The sequence below is a fragment of the Cyrtonyx montezumae genome, unplaced genomic scaffold (assembly GCF_038088225.1).
Source record: "Cyrtonyx montezumae isolate F1298 unplaced genomic scaffold, pur_monq_1.0 scaffold_33, whole genome shotgun sequence".
NCBI classification, from domain to species: Eukaryota; Metazoa; Chordata; class Aves; order Galliformes; family Odontophoridae; genus Cyrtonyx; species Cyrtonyx montezumae.
Window position 1 is genome coordinate 1,621,429 of NW_027072038.1, and position 21,630 is coordinate 1,643,058.

The 21,630-nt window shown below is 41.0% G+C and overlaps 1 protein-coding gene across 1 annotated transcript in view; it reads right to left on the minus strand.

Annotated features, from left to right (window-relative positions):
- The window catches only part of ANTXR1 (ANTXR cell adhesion molecule 1), an 88,206-nt gene that overhangs the window by 63,689 nt on the left and 2,887 nt on the right, over positions 1 to 21,630 (minus strand). The window contains exons 2-10 of the mRNA XM_065745151.1: positions 16,479 to 16,550; positions 15,947 to 16,018; positions 13,675 to 13,756; positions 12,866 to 12,899; positions 11,417 to 11,496; positions 10,645 to 10,713; positions 9,859 to 9,939; positions 5,185 to 5,245; positions 2,821 to 2,919 (exon numbers count right to left, since the gene is read on the minus strand). Coding sequence (XP_065601223.1) covers positions 2,821 to 2,919; positions 5,185 to 5,245; positions 9,859 to 9,939; positions 10,645 to 10,713; positions 11,417 to 11,496; positions 12,866 to 12,899; positions 13,675 to 13,756; positions 15,947 to 16,018; positions 16,479 to 16,550 — 650 coding nt within the window. The remainder of the gene's footprint in view (positions 1 to 2,820; positions 2,920 to 5,184; positions 5,246 to 9,858; positions 9,940 to 10,644; positions 10,714 to 11,416; positions 11,497 to 12,865; positions 12,900 to 13,674; positions 13,757 to 15,946; positions 16,019 to 16,478; positions 16,551 to 21,630) is intronic.

A 21,630-nucleotide genomic window follows, 5' to 3' on the forward strand; every position in this document is an offset into this window, starting at 1 on the left:
TTTGTGGACATAAGACAGCTTCAAGCAAAAAAGCCCATGGGTTGCAAAAAGAGAACTTGACCTTTCCTGAAAGCTACTGTGATATGATGATGATGGACACTTGTAAAACATTATTTGGCTACAGAGACAGCGCGTATTAAAAAAATAAAATAAAACAAAAATGAAAAAAGGTGGAAGGAGTCGTTTTCTGACCCCCACCAGCACCAGGTCACAGTGTTTGGGAGTGAAGTAACCCTCACAAGCAGTTCCTCCCATTGGCAACACTGGATGTTTTTGTGTCTCCATGGATGGGATGCACTGAATAGAGAAAAGCTGATGGATGACATTCTCAGCTCTATGAAGACTTCAGGGTGTTTCCAGGAATGAATGTTTTGCACCAGAGCCAGGAAGCTGAGCTCTGAAGCTATTGGGATGCAGCACAGATGGCAGGTCACAGACAGTGTAGCCTCAAGTAAAGAGGGAACTTTCAAGCTACAGACAAGAGAAAAAGTGGAGCAGCAAATAAAGAGGCAAACAGAGTTTACAAAGGAGATAAAACAAGGATGTCCACTGAAAAAGATCTGCACCAAGTCTCTAGCTACTGAAGGAGCCCCATAAACCAGGAGGAAGAGAACTAGGCTGTGGGACAGAGACCATGTTTGCCTATGATACGCTCACTTGAAGCAGGTACCTTTACTGTACTTCAGCTTCAACACTGGAAATACTGGCGTAGGGTCCCCTCTTCTCCAGGGCAAAGACAGCTAATTCAGTATTTCCATGTAAGGCAGGTTCTACAGCCCTCGGGACACCTTCATGACCTTCCTTTGGACCCTGTGCCTGCAGCTTGAAATGGGGGAGTGGAATTGGACACAGCATGCAGAGTGGAACATAACTGGATGACCACAGCTCTTTGTTATCAATGCCCTTGCAGATGCAGCCCAGAACCTGATCTACTTTCTATTGCTACAGTAGCTCACTGTTGACTTGGTGTCAATTCCACTTGGTGTCCATCACAATGTTTCCTTTAAGCAAGGATGCACCCCAAACATTTCTTACTCAACTCAATTGGGTGCTGGATAGGTAGCTTGGGAAGGCAAAAAAGCCTCCCAGAACAAGACTGCTGTCCCACCTCAAAGATTATTTTTAGTATCATCTTCATCACTGCTCCTGAAAGCACATTTCCCTTGAGCTCACGTCTGCCTTTTGCTTTCCTTCACATGCTGCTTAATCTCTTTCTGTGGTTGTTTATGAGCCCAACTGGACTAAAAATAGATTCCCCAGTAATGCTAACTCATTGTAAAGCACATCCCAAGAAAGTTAATTGGGAGATCTGGGGTCAGTGGATTAAAGGCAATATTGTTGAGATTGCCAGTTGTACCACTGCGTATTTTACAGTCAGAAATTCAGCTCAGGATTTAGCTTACATTCTTGCTCTAATTTTATCTGTCATATCACATTCTGTGCTCACACTGTAACTTTCAAGATTGAGATGCCATGCCAGATTATTATAAGGAGATATTGTAGCTCTTAATCTTCTTCTGACTCATTGAAATGTTTTGAAGGGTTATCTAGAAGTTAATGCCTACAGTTGAAGTGCTGCTAACTGCATTTTATTCTTAGCTTTGTCCACAAACTGTGACATTAGTTAATGCAAGTCACAGAGAGATTTTGGCCATATTGGCCCAAACCCCTTTAATTCACAGAAGGTGCAGTTTCATAGTTACCACCTGCTCACTGTCCTCCTCTGAAGCTTTTAGAAAATGACTCCTCTTTACTGACTTCAATAAACAGCAAGAACAATAGGTTCCTGGTACCTTTCTGTTGTGAAAGCCATCGCTCACTTCTTCACTCATCTCCACTACTTATCTCTCCAGGCTGCACAGAAATGCTCTAACAACAATAAATTCACCATGGACTACCTTTTGCTTTGACTTGCATCTCTCTCCTTCCCTATGCCCCTCTCCAATCACACCTGCTCCTCTCTACTCTCTGCACTCCAACTTTCTTTCTTCACATCCTCAATATCCACTGTATCTGAATTAGGCAACTGCATGAACCACACTCAGCCAAGCTTTCTCACAGGATCCAGCAACTCCCAAACCTGGCTACTACAGAGGAGGACAAGGTAACAGCAAAGAAACATCCAGGACAAGTTAAGCCTGCTCTGAATGCTTAGTCACATTTCTCATGAGACAAACTGGTAGCAAACTGTTCCTCAAAAAGCAAATTGCACAGACGTTGCAGTATGAGCAAATCTAACATCAAGGCATTAGACTTTGACATGTAAGAAACCAACTCACATGTATTTTATGTATGAAGAGTCAGGACTACCTCCAAAACATCATCTGAATAGATCTCGTGTTAGGCAAAATGAATTTTACTGTCACTGGTAGTATTAGCTATGGAATATGCAATCTGATTTCCTGTGTGGGTTTACAGGAATGCAAGATGAGAATAGGATCACTAGTTCCTCCAGGTGAACGGTCTTCAGTAATCTTCACAAAAACACCAGGCACTCAGACTTTAATGTGTCTGTCACTTCTGTCCCCTCTCAGGAGCTAGACTATTCCAACCTTAATGCTTCCATGATTCTATGACATTACCCTTCTCCATGGGTCCAAGCTTAACAGTTCCTACTTGTCTTCCTCCTACCCCTCATAGAGCCATGTGCTGGTTTTCCCTTCTGCAATTTGATAGCTCCTCATCCAATAGTGATTGCCTTCACAGCCGAAGTATTTGAAAATCCAATACGTTTTCCAGGCAAACGCCTGCTATAGTGCAAACTCAGGAAGAAAAATAATAATAATCAGAAAAATAATAATAAAAATCAAAACAGCTTACTGAGTGTGACTGTGTCGTTGATCCTGAAGCTGCAGAGTACTCTGTCGACGTTACGGGCATGTCGAAATCCGTTTCCTCTCACGACAACCTGAAATGACTCTGTAGCAAAAACAAACAGCAGATTATTGATCCCTGGGAAGCAAAGAATGGTCACTCGGACAAGGCATGTCTGTCACGTTCTGGAAGCAGACCCAGGGGTCAGACACTGCAGATCCCAATGGGGAAGGAGCCAGCCCCCACAGTTCTTGCTTCTGTCTAGGAGGGACATTCAATAGTACCACTGATGCTGCTTTTGGTGAATGCAAATCTAACACAAAATGTTTCCAGTCCAAGACAAGGCAGGAGTAACCGCAATGCATCAGAAATAACCACCCTAGTTTTAAAATCCCAAGGAGCAACAAGAAACTGGCATTTGCAGACTCAAAACTTTCTCCTTGCACTTTACAGTCCCCATCTTCTTTCATCTCCCTTAAGGACTCATCCACTGTACTTGTCAAAAATAAAAAAATAAAAAAGACAGACTTTCTCTGGAATCTGGGCTCCCTTCCAGGTCCCACTCATTTACAGCCAAGTTGCAAATCATCCCACCACATCTAGCCAGGGAAGCTGCCTGACAGGCCCATTATGTGTCTTCCAAGAGCATTTGGGAAGAACGGGGGAGAAGAGCAGTGTTCTGGAGTGCGGGGGCTGATGAATACTTAAGAGAAATCACAGAAGTATCAACTGCTGGGGAATAAGAGTTCACATACAGTCAAACAATAGTGTATCAATGATGTCAGATTAACCATGGTGATCCTGTCTCTGCTAGGGACTGAAATGAACAGATCCAGCACGCACACTGCATTTCCATCCTGATGCACAGCCATGCCATTTGGAAACCAGCATTTCAGACAGATGTGTTGCTACTAAGGGTCTGGGACTGATCTGCAGTGCAAGAGTTGCCTTGGGTAGCAAAGCCCTTGTTCTCTCCTCCCAAAGAAAACTGAAACCAAACTGACACTTCAAGACTGGTCTTCAAGACTGGGCACAAAATCAAGAAAGCATGAGATATCGGAGCCACGGCTCCCAAATTAATCTTTAAAAGACTCCACTGGACCTAACTGCAATTTAGTGTCATTTTCTTTAATCTCAAAGTCCTAATTCACAATTAGCTGCAGTTAGAATATTATCGATAGAATATTTGCTCAAATTTGAAGATCAGACCTTTTAAGTAACTGTATTTTTCAAGCTTATCACTGCTCCCCTTGTGAAGTCCTGGGAAAATTCCAAGGTGGACAGTTTATATAAATCCTTTCTACATTTTTTCTCAGCTAGCTTCATGGGATGCAGCTTTACTTTACCTCTAAATTCTCACTATTTCACATTGGATGGGATTGATGGGATACATAAGCATCTAACAGGAACAACAGAAAGAGTTAATTATAAAACAGGGTTATAAGTCATCTTCTGGCTTATGAAATTATATAAGCATCATGTTCTATCACTTGATAAGTATGACAAACCTCCATTTGTAAAGTCAGGGACCATGATTTATCGGTGGATTGCTAGAGATAGGGTAGCATGGTTAGGTTGAGGTTGGACTTGATCTTGAAGGTCTTTTCCAATCTGAGCAATTCTATGATAACCATTTATGATATAACTTCATTTCCTCATGGAACATCACTGCACTGTATCAGTGCCACAACAATGACCATTTATCACACCCAGATAGACAGAAAACTGTTTTGAAACCTTTTTGACAAAGGAACAAATGGTCAACCAAGACCTGGAATACATGACTGAGAACTATGGTTCACATCAATTACGCCACACTGGCTTTAAAAGCAAACTAACACGGTGACATCCCTGGAATGCAAAACAAATCCCTCACAGTTTCTAAGCATTCAGCCCAGTATTTTGCATCCCCTAAGAAAATTTGACTACCTGTATATGTTTAGGAATATAGTTAGTCACTCCAGGATTAGGAGATGCAAGACAGTTGATTAAAGCAGCTGCAATGGAAGTGAAAACAAAGAAGCACTGTCAGTTGGCTTTCTTACTTGGACTACCAACTTGAAAATGTAAGAAGAAGCAGAACGTGTCGGTCTCATCACCCTGCTCAGCCCTTCTCACAGCCTCTCTCCTTCACCAAATGCAACACATTCAACAAACAGTTCGGAAATACTTCCTAAAACATGGAGCTCACAGGGGATGGAAGATGTTAAAACAGTTCTCAAGCTTTCTTCTGAAAGGTCTGGGTTCTGGGGAATGTAGAGATGTTTACCAGGACTTTAAAGCCACAGTGTCCATAGCACAATTACATTAGAACAATCACACAAACAGGGAGTGCATGAGTCAACAGATAGAGCCTCCATTTACACTTACCTCCTGCACATATACTGGAAGGCTCTGCAGCCAGAATTTCAATACAGGACTTCTTCAAAATCTAGAAGACAGAAAATAAATGTCATGAGATGTCTCAGAATCATTTCTCTCGAGGCACACAAATACAAAAGTTTGAGAGAGCACTTGTCATCAAAATGCTTAACTCAACACTGCAAGATGAAGACACAGGATAATCTTTCTTGATTTAAAATGGGCTTGTTCCCATTTAGATTAAGTTGGCAAGAAACTTATATCAAGCAGTATTTTTTCATAAGGGTTGGCACTGCTTTCAACCACTTTACATGTAGGCAATGATTTACATAAATACTTAAGCATCAGGCTTGGCAAACTACCTTGAAGTCAAGAGGACCACACTAGATTTGGTCACAATTTATTCCCATGCTATGTTAGAATTTCTCAGGCTGTTATTTGCAAAGAGCAGCCTTTTCCCTCCACCAAAAGCTCCATTTCTTCACTGTACACTGTCAGCAAACTTGTGACAGCATTTCTGAGCCCCTGTGAAAGCAGCAGCAGCTACCAAGAGTGGTAGGTGCTCGGGGCTGGGCTGAGCAGCCCCAACACAACACAATGCTGATCAAAATTTAGGTCAACTCTAAGAGGCAAGCAAATGTCAGCCAAGCATCGTGACTCAAATCCAACATGAAAATTATTTTCCCAGTGTTAAACTGAAACATCTGTAAGAAAAGAGAAACAACCAACACAATAAATACTGTAAGAGAGGATCTGTTGTATTATTATTTTTTTTAATCTGTAATCATGGCTCTCTGCCTCAAATATCTAATTGCATGGAGCTATGATTATTATTCCTTTAAACTTAAAAAGAAAAGTTTGAGTTACTCAGAAGAAGGGCTGGTAGAGACTGATAGGGTACCAAGGGATGGAGGGAAGCAGAACCATCTGAACCGCTGGCAGCCTGACAAGTGAGGAGAAAGAAGATTTGCAGGAACAAGATTACACAGGAACTGTCAGGAGGGAAAGAGAAAAAAAAATAGAGAAAGTCAACAGCTGAGAGCTGAGCAGAAAAGCATCAGAAGAATTTGAAAGGCAGAGAATGGAAATATAACAACAGCAACAAAAAAAAAAAGGGAGGACCCTAAGGACATTCTGCCAAAGTACCCCCACATAGCTAACTATCCATCCACATGGGGTCAGTCCTCTGCAGCACACTCCTTACTCAGTCCTGGATGATTCTCTGAAGATACAGCATTTTTCTCCCAGAGAGACAGGCAGGGCTAATAAACTCCACTAAGACTTTACATTTCCTCAACTATTTTTCCCCTCCACTGAAAAAATGTCTCATTTAAGAATAGACTTTCCAGATTTTCCCAAATTCCCCTTTAGTTTTGTCCCCCTCACCCTCAGCATCCCCCAAACAAAAAGTTTTAATGTATATTTCGTTTCTTAATTGACTTGCAGCAATAAAGTGAAAGAGGAAGGAAGCGAGTTGGAAATAAAAGCATTAAAAATGCAATAAATATTTTCATTAAAAAAAAAAAAGGAAACACAAGACTGAGTTTGAAATTTACAATTTCTATTCAGTTACATGCAAAAAAAAACCCCAAAACAACAGCAACATGCTGTAAGCTAGTGCAGATGGTAGGGTGGAAAGCAGGTGTCTCAAGCAGATGATGCAGAATTCCTTTGTAGTTCAGCTGAATTCATATACAAGGCTTTTGAGTCTTTGACTTTCTCTTTGGCTCTGACATAAAGTACTTGCAAAAGAAATGACTTTCATCTCTCCTTCACACAACTTTCATCCCTCCCTCCCTAACATCTGTACACAGTATATATATTTGCAGGCAATGTGTGAACAGCTAGCTCAGGATGAGTGCAGAAAAGCATCATTTCTCATACTCTGTCTATGATAGTCTATTTTCTCACACTTGGCCTATGATATGTTCACATAGAGTTCTCAAAAACGTTCTGCACTCAAATTCACACTGATCAGAACCTGTCCTGTCTTCATGCTGCTTCACGTTTCACTGCCTCCAGCACTCCTAACAAAGACATTGAGCAGGAGATGAAGTTGAGTTTCAGGTTTTCCTTCTCAGACTTGCTCTGTTTGCTTTCAATTGACAAGTCATGATCTGTAGAAGTTTTTTTCCACAGAAAAATATATTACAAAAGGAAAACGATAAACTACTGGAGTTTCTTCAACTTATTTCTCAATTTAGAGCAATCAGATGTCTGCTTTCTCTACCAGGTTCTTCCCTCGCTCCTAATAAACTCAAATAAATAAATATCCCACCATTAAACATGAGGGAAACAGAAACTTCAGCAGTGGTCGTCTCGGTGAGAGAAAAAAAAAGTAGATTAATAAAAAAATCACATTGGATTGCACAGGAGAGGAAGGACCAAAACCTACAGTGTACTGAATGCCTTCAGCTCTCCTTTTAAGACTCATGTTTCAGCATGGGGATATATTTTCAGCCCATATAAGCACAGTCCAAATATTTTGGTGGTGCTCAGGCAGTGGGATACAGTCCTGCATTAGCAGCACAGGGCAGGTCTCCTTGCAGCTGCTCACTGAAGACTTGCTGGCTCCCATGGGCTGGCTGAAAAGCAAGGGTAGGGCACTCTGAGACATGTGCAGACCCACCACCCTGAACAGCTTTGCTCAGCAGATGCAGACCCAGCAGAGAGCCAGCCTCAAGCCCTACCTCTCCCAGCTCCCACCCTCTTGGAGGGACCTCAAAGTCCACAGCCTCAAGCACTAATCTCTCCCAGACTCATCATCTTACATTCCCTTTCCCTGTTACATCAGCCAGTACCTAGTAGCCTAACCAATCCCTTTTTTCCATGGCTGAGCATCCTTCGCTATGCCAGCATTTATAAGAGAGTTTAAAGTGGTCCATGGCTTTCAAATCTCATGTCTCTTTCAACAGGAAAAGGCTCTCCTGTGAACATAACTACTATGTTTACACCAAGAAAGAGGTACTTTGCAGGTACAAAGGACCAAGACAGCTTGTTTTCTGGCTAGAACAAGAATCTACAGCCTCTTTATTTTTCTACAGAGTGGTTAATTTCCTTCTTGCCATTTCTTTCACACACCACCTCTCTACACAGCAATCACTTCAGTGCGAGGGACTACCTGCTTCATAGGATATGTGTTGGCATTCAGACTGTCTAGAAGGAATGAGAGAAAGCGTGATCCACATATGACAATGCTACCACACTATCAGCAGGAGATCAGACTCACTGCTGTGTAATTACTTCTTGTGACTCTCCTTTCCAGGGCTGATAAATCTCGCCTCTGTCAGCTGAAGTTCCTAGAGGCTGAAGTCTTCCTCTATCTTAAGCACAATTGGAAAGGGAGTCAGGACTGATTCTGGAATTCATTAAAAAGAGCTGCAAAGGGAATGCAGGCCTGGGAAGCAAAATAGAGCTTTTTATTGTTTTCTTGCTTTCTTAAATGAGATGCAACACCTGATTGAGACCGTAGCCCCATGCTTGGACAGCATCTGGAAAGCTAATACACAAGGGATTCCATCTGCATGCAAAAGAACTAGGGAAAACTGTGCCTGTGCTGTGGGAGCACGTTTTTCACATGGTATTATGTGGTCAGGATAGTGTGTAACTGCCGTAAACACAGAAATCTGAGACCCCCTGGTGAACCTACCCTCCTCAGATTCAAGTGGAAAGTTATATATTACGTCTGTGTTATATCAACTAAAAAAAGCCTGTACCAAAATGAGCAAAACACATGTCCCTAAAAGGATTTCCCGTCCCTCTTTGTAGCTGTGGGAAGCAATATAATTAGAATAATTATGAGCAAAGGAAAAGAAAATCTATGAAAGTGATCTGAAAACATAATGTCTTGCTTTTCCTGCTCAGGCAAGGGAGGCCCTGGTCAAAGTTAAAACAGAATAAGGCTACTCAACATCTTAAGAACTAGAAATAGAGATGTCTTATGAGGCTCTATTGTTTGCCAGTAGAGACCACAGAGCCATTTGCATGACTTGTACACAAGGAATAGGAAAGGAGTCAATCCAGGCTGCCTCTCTCTTTGCCAGTGAACTGCTAGCCTTCCATCCATTCGTATGCACCAGCTCCTACATGCTGTGCCCAGTCCTGAAAGGAAATGCCAGCAGTTGATCAGTCTGAATTGGGAAATACGTGTCTGAGGATAAAAAACAAATGAACAAAAAAAAAACCACACTGGGAGATTGAGTGTAGAAAGGAGATTTTTCAGGATTTTGGCTCACAGAGCAGCACCCTTTCCCACATTTTGGGCAGGTGAGCAGTGCAGCACATCCATCAGGACAGAAATAACACTAATCAAACAGGAATACAGAGACCAAAGAGTGCTCTAATCTCCCATATAGAGATGCCCTAACATGTCTGTGCTGACTGACTCTGTGGCCACCATTGTACAGACGGTCCCAAAGTGCACTCTAAATTCAATCTGGTGCCTCATCCCAAGGAGCAAAATGCATGAAGGTTAAAATATCTGGGCTCAATGCTTCCTCTGCTGTGATCTGTTTATAAACTCAATCTTGAAGTACCAATACGAGCACCAATTAAGATTTCTTTGGATGCAGCAATTGAGTGATTTTCTGGTCGGCAGTGGACATAGGAAGACCAAATCTTTAACTATCAGGTAACACAAATTCTAACACACACACACGCAAATATATGATTAAAAATACTTACAGAATCAATGATTCCCTGCAGGGCTTCAAAACCATCATTCACTGGAAAGACATGATCTTTGCTGTCAGCAATTCTCGCCAGCTGACAGAGTGGTGAAAGTAAATAAAACAAATGCAAGGAATGAGGTCAGTTAGTCATCAGGCAGCACATGAAGAGTTAGTTCTTCAGACTCATTCATTTGCAAGTAAAAAACCAAATACCATAAGTACTCTGCATGGATTGCTAATGGATTACCTTTTGTGTCAGGAAAGAGACTGGACCATTTGTAGTTAACATTAAACATTAAATACAATGCATGGACATACTGAATTTCATGACATTTAGAAATAAGTCATTGTCTTGAGTTAATGGGAAAACAGTAGAATACTAGAGTTACTAACAGAGATGAATCTTTTTTTTCCCACAAAACTGAGATATTACCTCATAAGAATTCATGTTTTAACCCTTTCCTTTCATGGAACTACGCAACAAAAGTAAAGTCCCCACAACCTCCTTCTGTCTACAGCTTGTGCCAAATGGACTTGATATTCCTGTGCCTTTTCCCTGCTTTTTCCCCAACAATTGACAGCAATCGTTGTGGCACATGGGCAGAGGGACACTGCACACAGGGAGGTGAAGGTAGAAGGGGCTTAAAAAAACATCAGCGCTCAGACCAACGCACATCAGGTGGACACTTCAGACTGTCAAGCAGTCAACAGTGAGGAAAGAGAAAGTGAGTTTGGATTTTGTGCCTGTGCCAAATGCCTTTGCCAAATATTCCAGTAGACACAACGAACACTCGTTTACCTGGGTTTCATTGAAGTCTTTCACACCAACACAATACACTGTTGCTCCCAGCTCTCGTGACCGATTGGCCTGAAATAAGGAATGAAGGGATGATATGAACACAAATGGATGCTGGCTTCTTAAAGACCTTACTTGTGAATTTAGGCTTTCTCCATAAAAAGAACAATGAGATCCTTGCTCTGAAGAGAGCTTTAAAAGCTTTTCTCCCTGATTCTGCAGAAACAGATGCCTTGCCTGTGGCAGGGAGGTTGGAACACGATCATCCTTGAGGTCCATTCCAACCCAAGCCATTCTATGACTTCACAGTATTCAAGGGAGTACATCATTTTTTTTTCCATGCCTGTATATGAAATTGCACTTACTATTCAAAAAGCAACAGTTCTAAATGCTGTTTCTTGTGTAAATGTGAATGAATTAATTTAATGATACTCATTGGAACAGGAACTTTTTTTAATTAAAAGTTGTTAAAAGAACTTCTTTCCTATGAACATATGAACAGACTCAGTTTTAATGAGTCAGAAATACTGCTACTGTAAATGTTTCTCTTTAAGATTCACGTCTGCAAAAAACAAAAGCTGGCAACCCTGCCCATAACAGGGAGGTTGTAACTAGATGACCTTTGAGTCTCTACCATCTCAAGCCATTCTATGATTCCATTAAAGGATTCAATAAGTTTTGTCTCTAGGAGAAAAGATTTCCTCTATATTTTACCTTTGAAGCAGCAGAACTAGCCATTTTGCCTTCTCTCTGGCTTAAAATGTGCAAGACTTACCTCCCTCTCAGAGTAGAAAAATAGGTCTTCATGGAGTTCTCCATCTGTCAATGCAATGATGACACTTGCAGTTCTGTAACCTAAATACACAAACTTCTTTAGTCCCATGTTTTGAGTTACATTTTTCAAATTAGCATAGAAAGCATCTTACTAACAAGCTGCTAGACTGGAAATGGTTACCATTATTCCCATGCCCTTATTCCCTTCAGCCAACCAGTTTTCAAAAGACATGAATTTCTGCACACTCTTTCCATTTGGGCTTCTACCTACACCACCAGTTTTAGACCAAACTCCTTTGAGGTGCCAATGATTTTTAACACAGAGTTTCTCATAGCTATTTGAGTATTTCAGACCAGCACATCAGGCAGCAAGAAAAATTAAGCAAAGTGTTCCGACCTATTAGTTCCTGATTTTAATATTGCTGTAAATTCAAGAAATCCAGAGTGTTTCAGCTTGTGATGAAAAGCTGAATTGGGATTTAAATAGATATGGTAGGAAAATGACCTATATTCTTCACTCTCTCTATGTAACATGAACTCAATACCATGATTAAACATAGCTTTTACAAGTTTATATTAATTTTCAGGAGCATACAAATAGAATTCAATCATATTTCTGGCAACAGACTTATGGACTTAACAGTCTGTGGGAGCTCTGTAGATATAACTTGCACACTTATTGAAAGTTAATGGCAAAGCACTAGGAAAGATAAAGTAGATGGGCCAACATCGGCTTGAGGACCCAGTTGTACACTGCTTCTTCAATCTGTTTTTGTGTGGCACTCTGTTTACATGCCACATGTAATACAAGCATGTAAAAACATTATCAGCTCCCAACAGAATTACTGTTGGTATCTATTCCATTCTGCTGCAGTTGGATTTCATAGCTCTGTCCCAAAGCTTTGTTTCATTCATGAGTGGCCCTGTAAAAGCACTAGCACTGGTTTTGTACTCAGACATCTGGTCTCCTGTGTTTTGGTTTCCAAGACGTTTTATTTCTTCTTTGTGATTTTATGCTAATTACAAGGAAGAAAGGAGAAATATTTTGGAAGTGTTTGCACATAACATTGCATGTGCTAATTTCTTGTTGAAAAAATGCATTTACTGAAGAGTACCCCCAAGTACCCATGCTTCAAAAGGAAGAAGAAATGGGTGCCTGAGTCCTCAAGCAAAAAGGACATAACGTACCATATCGTTTTAACACCAGTAGGTACCTTCAGTCAGTCAGGCTTCTCACTTTTTGCCTGAGAAGCACTTATTCCAGCTCTGGACCCTTAAAGCTCTATCTGTCCTTTTTTTTCCTCATCAGGAGCGACTACACTGAAGAGCATTTAATTCCTGTAATAACAGGAGCCACCCCCTACTTTCTTGCAGCAAAGCTGCATTTCAAATCAATTAAAGGTATAGGTCAAGAAGGAAAAACATTTAATGGATCAGGAAAGTCTCTCACCATGAACATTTTCATAGTAAATCTGTTCACTTGCCTGAAATTAAATCAGAAGATTATTAGCAATAAATAAAAATCCTGTGGGCATCTACACATGCACCAGAAAGAAAGAGAAGATGGCAGTGAGGATGTCATGATTGTAGCCTACAGATGACCTCTTATTGGCTTCACAGAACAAGTTTCTTGCCTGTGACTTTCACCACATGACCTTTTCTAAAGCGTTAACTCAAAGGACCACTGGCCAGTCATTATCTCCCACTACTCCACCTGGAAATCACATTCAAGGTCCATTGATATACTCTTTCCAGCATTTCTAGATTGACTACTCCAATTAGAAACAAACCAACTGCAAAAAGAAATTCATATGCTTTCATCTCCTGCTTTAACTACTCACAAGTGTGTTTTGCAAGGCAGAAGGACAAATGTTTCAATGTCCCAAAATTAAGAACTAAAAAGCTGCCAGAAACATACTCAGTGTATAAATATCCATTTCCTTTCAAATTTTAAATTTCATTACTGTTTTTGTCACCTCAATTTTTGAGGTGTGTTCAGATACGTTTTTCAATTAACAGTTTCCCAATCCTCAAAAATTCACATGTAGTACAGAATGGAAAGGAGTTCAGGATTTCCCCTAATGGAGTTTAGACACACTCCTGACCTTGTAAAATACATAGGAGACTGGAACAGGCAATAACTGTTGAGTAGCATTGCTTGTCCACAACAGTGAACAGGTTACGGTCATGGCCTCAGATCCCAACCAACTCTAACAACCCAGACACAGCTTAAAGACATGCTAACATGCATCTAGTTACCCTTTCAAATCCTTCATGCATATATGTGTCACCTCCTGGAAGGACTTTCTGAAGCTCTTCTAGACCCTGGCGTATCTGTTCCCTGAAATGAATGCAGATTAACTGTTATATCCAGAAATCCACTGTATCAGGACTTAATAGCCTGGTGAAGACACGCACGGCTGAGTCAGATAGAGATGAGAAAAAAAAAAATCAACTCTATGTTTATATAGGCTAAGGTTATGTCTGGATACTTTTCTAAGGATGTAGAAAATAGAGCAGATATTTTTATGGATATTCCCACAGCCCAGAGAATGACATGACAACCACTTCTTCATATACATTTCTCTCCAAATAGATATTCCCTGTGCAGCCCTGGTCAAACCTCTCTTGCAGAAGTAGAGCAGCTGACTTGCACATGGCTCATATTCCTCACCTGTGCTTGCTGATTTGACTGAGCAAATTAATCAAAAACCCGCAAAGTCCAATTCAATGGATGTATATCTGTGTGGGTAGTGGATGAAGGAAGTGAAATTGTTTAGTCTGGAGAAGAGAGAGCTCAGGGGAGATGTTATTACTCTCTACATCTCCGAGAAAGAAGGCTGTAGTGAGATGAGGGTTGGCCTCTTCTCCCAGATAACAGTGATAGGATGAGAGGTAATTACCTTAAGTTTTGCCAGGGGAGGTTCAGGTTGGATAGTAGGAAAAATTTCTTCTCCAAAAGAGTGGTCAGGCATTGGAACAGGCTGCCCAGGAAGGTGATGCAATCACTGTCCACAGAAATGTAGATGTGGCACTGAGTGACATAGTTTAGTGGGCAGAGTGGGGATGTACTGATGGTTGGACTATCATCACCATCATGCCTATAGAATCACTGAGATTGGAAAAGACCACTAACAGAGTCAAACTATCAGTCTATCCCCACCATGTCCACTAACCACGTCCCTCAGAACCACACTGATCCTTTTCTTGATAACTCCATGGACAGTGACTCCACCACTTATCTGGGCTTCTTCATGCTGACTGACCACATGGAGCTATGGGGAAGGTTAAGAAAGTTTTGCCACATTTCCAGCTTCTCTACTAAAACAGCAGCATTGGCTAATGGTCTGGAAGGAAGCCCACCCCTTGTTTTTCAGACCTCTGATAAAAAGCCAGCAGCTCTCCAATTCAGCAGGCTTTTGACTAATACCATATCAATATCCTGTTCCCAGTCGACATTTCTAGGACAGCTGCGTAAATATGAAATACATTTCCACATGGGAAACATACATAGCAAGCCTCATAGCTTAAAGCCTTAGGAGACAAGAGATCTCTCCAACAGGGTATGCTCCCAGGGTGAGAGAAAGACAGAGGCAGGAGCAGGTTTTCTCTGGCACCAACTTACAGATGGTTAATTCTCTTTTAACTTATTGATGCGGTAAGTGGCAGGAGACATTTAGGCTGGCTGGTTTTAATGACATTTTTCAAGGTTGGTATGTGTGTGGACTGCTCTTTAGGAAAGTGGCCAGTTTCCTATTCATTTCTCTATAGTAGCTGCTCTGGTATGCAATTTCATAGACATCCAATATGTAAAACACATGCTGACTTATACAGTCTACACATGTGTTACATATATCTTTGCTCCACGTGGCAATGAAGCTAACAGAGGAAGCAATAGTGATTAAAGGATCTCATCAAGCTCTTCTTGAAGGCAAAGTAAAAAAATATATACATCAATCCCATAGATTTTGCTGGGATTAATTTGGGGATCTGCAAGGGAGCAAGAAGAACATGCTTCAAAACATGACAATCAAACTGTCATTGCCAAAAATACACACTCTTGCAATCCATCCTAAGCACTCTGCCTGTTTTCAGGCATCTCAGAAGTCATTCTCATCTCTACATCAAGAGAATGGGAATCCTGTCCTGTTTTCAAGTTTGTTTTTATGGAAAGGGAGTTTTAGTTATTTGTTTGCAGAAAAAAAAACACCTCCCTACAGATGTTCCAAAGGTAATGAGGCCCTGGTTTTTTGACAGCAGCCTGAAAATGGCTGGAAAGCAGACTCCCAGTTATAGAGCAGTTTCTGGGTTTAAAACTCAGTTGCTGAAAGAAAGATGTTTAAAAGATAAAATTTAGAAGGCAGCTTCTGCTTTAAGAGACCTTAGGGCATTCTAGCAGGAATGAGTGCCATGTGTGAAATGGGCAGGTGATTTAATTCACTTGAGAAGAATGAAGATGTCTCCGTGTTGTTAGCTGTGAGCTGGAGATCACTGAGCAAGGAAGATGCAGAACCACTTCTAAACATCTTACCTGTCTTCTGTTAATCTCATCAGAATCGTTCCTCTGGTTGAAAAAACAATAAAGGACATCCTCAGCTGAGGGCTAGAAAAAGAGAGACAACAAAGGTGATTTTGGTGGTCCAGACTGCAGCCTAATGTTCGTGTAATATCAAAACTCAAAGGGCTCTGATTGCTACCAAGATTTCAACTCAACAAGACAGGACTGAGCAGCAAATGGGGCCTTGGCCTGGGCAGCCTTAGCCAAGGAAGACCATGAGGAATATGCCACAATCAACCAGCTCAGAAGCAATGAGGGTTCCCTGTCTGCAAAAGTATAATTTGTTCAATGGAAATCAGGCTGGAGAGAAAGATCCAGTTAGATTATCTGCTCCTGTGTCATACAGGACAGGAACTGAGGGAAGTTCAGGAACAATTCCAAAGTAATTAATGGCTGATATGAGAATCATATTAAGAACCTCCACCAGGTGAGTTCCCCAGGGGGAAATCAGTGTGCTCATTGACACATTTCCTTGTTCAATTATCTACAAACTAGTACTCCTTACCTTATGAACTTGCGGGCCAAATGTTCCACAAAATGATATATTTCATTCCAGTGATGCAGGACACTTCCTGATCTGTGGGAAATGATGATTACAGGACACATTTAATTGCACATTTAATTGTAGTTTTCCAAGCCTAATGCTTTGTTACACATTGCTCGGTGAGTTATTTCATTGTATTTTGTTTAACACTCGCCATTCTCATTCTTCCTTTTAAAATACATTAAAATGTAAATTACATTTCCTACTTAACTTTGAAAAGCAAGAGTAATTTATGCTCCGTGCAAGTGTTTGAGGCTATACTTCACAATAACATATGGCAGTGATGTTAGACCTCTAGCACAGCCTTAAACAAATAATCTCTGTGTTAGTAAAAGCCCGCCTCCTTGCACTGTCAGATGAATTCAACCAACTCATTTACCATACTGTTGTGCAGAGCTTTTTGCTCAAGCATATTCTGGGAATGAAATGCATTTGGAGGAACAGATTCCTAAGCCTCTCTAGCATTTCCACTGTGCTAGAGACTATGAGAAGTAATATACCTTTAGTCCACATTTTGGCTGTTGTTTCCCACTCCGTCATAGCTCAACTCAAGGCGAAACACAAACCAATGTTGCTCCCCATGAAAATAAACTATGGATTTGGATGGGATTGGACTATTCTTCATGTTGTAAGAACCAGGAAAAAATGAGATTAACTAGAATCTTCCAGCAGTAAATGCACCTTCTGGCATAAACATTTATATGAATATTGGAATATTAATATTGGGGAAAAAAATCCTTCCTAGAATTGGAAAATGTGTCATCACTCATTTCTATTCATTGACTACAATTAAAAATATTTATAGGGGAAAAACAATTCCAGTTTTAACAGAAAACTCCAAAAACTGATTGATCTGTAGCCTGAGAAATGTGAATATTTGAGAATGTTTTTTCACTTCACAGAAAGAAAAGGCATCTGACCTGCCTCTTCTCTAACTCTGGGCTGAGAATCTAAATGAATACCCACAAATAGATTCAACCACGTTCTACACACCTGGCACAGACAACCCCTGTATAGCTGCAAATACCATTACTTCACTTCCTAGAAGTACTGCAAGCATGCAAACCACATTGTACAGGTTACATAAATTTTCTTCTCTATTCTCCCCACACATGGTTCTCATTTACAGCCATTCAGTAAAACCCTTCACCCTATCCACTTGCTCTATGATACCTCAAGTCATTCTTTCTCTGTATGACCCCATAGGTCTGAAGGCAGCCACAGATGGGAACACGCAATGGGAAGCCTTGCACATATGCTCCACCTGGATAAAGAGTGAACAAAACTGGTCCTCTTTACACTGAAGAGATACCATTGCACCTCTTTAAATAAAACCTTGCAGACAACCCCGTTTTCTTTCTGTAGCTGAAACAGATGGCACAGGATACTCAGTCATGGGAAAATGCTAATACTTCTGTGTTTCTTGTGTCGTCAGGGAAGAGACACGAAATCTTTTGTTTTCTATCAAACAAAGATTTGCAATCATTACATGTTCTCCAACCACATGCGTATCAGAGCGGGCCAAATAAGTGTCCTTCTTCACTGCAGGGGAGTTAGACTGGATGAACTTTAAGGACCCTTGCAGTTCAAGTGGTTCTATGATTCTTTGGTCTTAATAAATTAAACCACACTGACAGTGAGAAAAATCGATGTCTTATAACAGATGAAGAATGATCTACACTAGGATTTGCTCTCAAACAACAACAAAAAAAAACTGTGTCCAAATTGCACTAATTTGTATACTAACAGAATGGAGACACTCAAAGCTCAAATCCAGTTGCAAATTCCACTCAAATGCATGGAATAACTATGAAAAGTTGAATTTGACACACCTCAGTCCCATCAATGCCAAATAATCTCTGAGAAAAGGTCTGGAAAAATGGATATTTATTGTCTTTATGTGGTGAGGCATAAAATAAACACTTGACATTGTGGCAATGGGTGCATCAGCCTCCAGAAGACAATGAAGTCACGACTTCATAAACCACTTACTACATCCCTCATTGAAATATAGGTAGCTTTTGACCAAATGCAATTATTCCTCCCACTTTGTTACAAACCACTGAACAAAAGTTGGCCATCAACTAAAATTGCTGTTACTGCAAAGCACCTGAGAATGAGATCCAGCCACAGAGTACGTACGGTATGTAGGTCGTCATTTAAAACTCTTGCCATTTTCCACGGCTCTGAAGTCATGCATTTTTTTAAACAGCACTTGCCAGAACAAAGCTTAAAAACGAATTGCTCCACTCTGTAATGTGCCAGTCTACAGCACACCCTGTTTACATGTCTGCGTTTGTGTGTTCGTTCTGCTTTTTCTAAATTGTTTGGGCAATGGGAACCTTCTCATTTGTCTAATGACACCAGAAAGAAATGACCTGATGTTCAAGGGCAGCAGAAGGTTTTCTCTCCTATAAGGAAGCTCCGTATCACTGTGACAATCATAACCCCACAAGTGGAAGAGGGTTTCTGCTTTCAGTTACAAAAGCACCAAAGTGGGGTAATTGTAATAACGTACAATTATTCTTCATCTCTACCAGAGAGAGTTTAAAAGCAGATCTCAAAATGAAGGTTCACACTTCTGTTGATCATAGATCCTTTCTTTTAGCACATAACATTTTCCATCTGCAGGTGGACAATTTTCAGTCCACTTGCAGTTCATTTCTCTATCAGATCAGTCCAAGGTCTCAATGGGCATAAGACACCAATGATATTTAGACATCGACTGTACTTAGAAGAAATATTTTGATAAAAAATACATTTTCTCAAAGATATATCAGACCATGTCACTTACGCAGCCTCTCCTAAGGCATGCCAAGAATTTTAAGTAGGAGAAATATTCCTAAAGCCTAACTGCAAGGCAATGAAAGACAAATTTAAGGTTGTTATGTCTTCATATTCCCAAGGAAAAAGATGATAATCAGCAAGTCAGGGCTGTGAGGCTGAAAGCTTGATGCAGTAAAGTTGCAATTTAAGAAAAGATTTTACTGAGAATGCCAAATCCTCTTGCTGGAGAAAAGCCCAATAAGTGGAAATTAAGAATAAGTAAGCTATTATGCCTTTAACAAGAGAATGATACCTTCTGTGGTCAACTGTGCTGGGATTTTGAACATCTAAATTCAATCCAAGGCAGAGACACTCCACATGGCTCAGTGTTTCCAGAGGAAAGGAGCCATGTGCTAGGCCAGCAGGTGCCTTTCTCCTACCCACACACTATAACCCCAAAGCTGTAGCAACTCAAACTGTCTTAATTTGTCTTTCTTACACTTTAAAAACCCCTTATTTCCATTTTTCCCATTGTATCTTCTAAGCAAACCCACAGCAGTATTTTTAACTCACAACAGAGATGAATACAGAGCCAAGGGCACAAACTCACAGAACGCCTTGGGTTGGAAGAGACCTCAAAGATCACCCAATTCCAACCCAATGAGCACTGCAGCAGACAGAGGTACGTACAGACACCTGATTCAGACCGACATTGATCCGAATTCTCCTTAAACTTCCACTTTTGGATCAACTCCAAAAAGTCTCCTAGCTGTCAAAGGTGGCATTGACCCAAGAAGTTTTGCAGCATTGTTCTACTGAGCACTTGAAAAAATAGCACACGTGAGCTGAAGGGTCACCCCTGTCTTTCCAAATACTTCAGCAGCAACTCTAGGAAATCCAGATAGCGCATAGATTTTAGTGAGGTGATGCAAACACTTTATCTTGAGCTGAACTTCATGTGAGACAACCCACTAAGCTATCATCAAACAATTACAGGGTTTATAGAGGTCCAGCTTAGAGCAGTGCAATAACCCCCATACCCAAAACAGTTTGAGAATGTTCATTTTTACCTGACTTGCAGGGGAAACATAACAAATAAACAAGCAAGCATGGACCAACCACTCTGTGATTCTGTAATTACTGTGGGACATCAAACAGTAACGTGCAGAGTGCAGCTCCCTTCTACCACTTGTACTAAAGAACAGAATTATGGAATTGTTGAATGGTTAACGCATTGGAAAAGACCTCTAGAAGAATTCAATTCAACTGTCCAGCGATTGTCAATATTGCCTACTAAATTATGCCCCTCAGCACCACATCCCCACAATTCTGCAACACCTCCAGGGACAGTGACTTCACCACCTCCCTGGGCAACTTGTTCCAGGGCCTGACCACTCTTTTGAAGAAGCTTTTTTTATTAATGTCGAACCTAAACCTCCCACAGCACAGCTCCCTCTCACCTTTGCTTGCTTCATTTTGCCAAGGATCTGTTAGAGCCAAGTTTTCTTTCATATGTGTACAGTTCCATGCTACTATTCGCACATGCAACAATCAGGAGCGTAGGAAATAATGCCTTTGACATACAGTGGATACAGCATTGTCCCACTACTTCTTCATTCTTCTTTCTTAATTAAGATTCTATCTCATCTCACATCCAGGCTGCAAAATGTTTGGCGTCATGGAGGTGCCCAAGGCCATGAATAGAGTCTGCAACAGTCTGACCTGGTAGAGGGCAACCAGCCTGGGGCAGAGGCTGGAACTGGATGATCTTTAAGGCCCCTTCCAACCCAACCATTCCATGATTCTATGATCTTCTGCCATTTGTTTCACCATCATTCAGTGTACAAGTGGCTCCAACCATGACTGAAACCACCCAGCACTGCAGAAAAGCAAGCAGAAACAAAGACGTGCCATGTAGGACCAGATGACTTAACAAGACAAGCAGGATGTACCTTCCATAATGCTGGGTTCATCTTAGAATCATAGAATAATTAAGGTTGGAAACATCATTAAGATCATCTTGGTACAGTTACGAGGAATGCTCAGCACCCTGTATGATAATACACAGGATGTAGTCAAAGTAGCAAGTATCAGATAACTGCACTCCAAAATAGCTTGCTGTAACACCCCATACCCTCTTTATTAATTACTTTTACAATCATAACCAAAGGGAAATGGACCGATCCAGTTTTAACTCATGTGATCACAAGTCCTTCACTGAACCTGTTGTCATGGAGCTCAGAATATCAAGTTGGGTGTTTGTGTGTGCAACTCTGCCTTAACTCTTCCAAGTTGCTCAGAGAGAGATGGTGGATGCCCTGCCCCAGAGGCAATCAAGGTCAGGCTG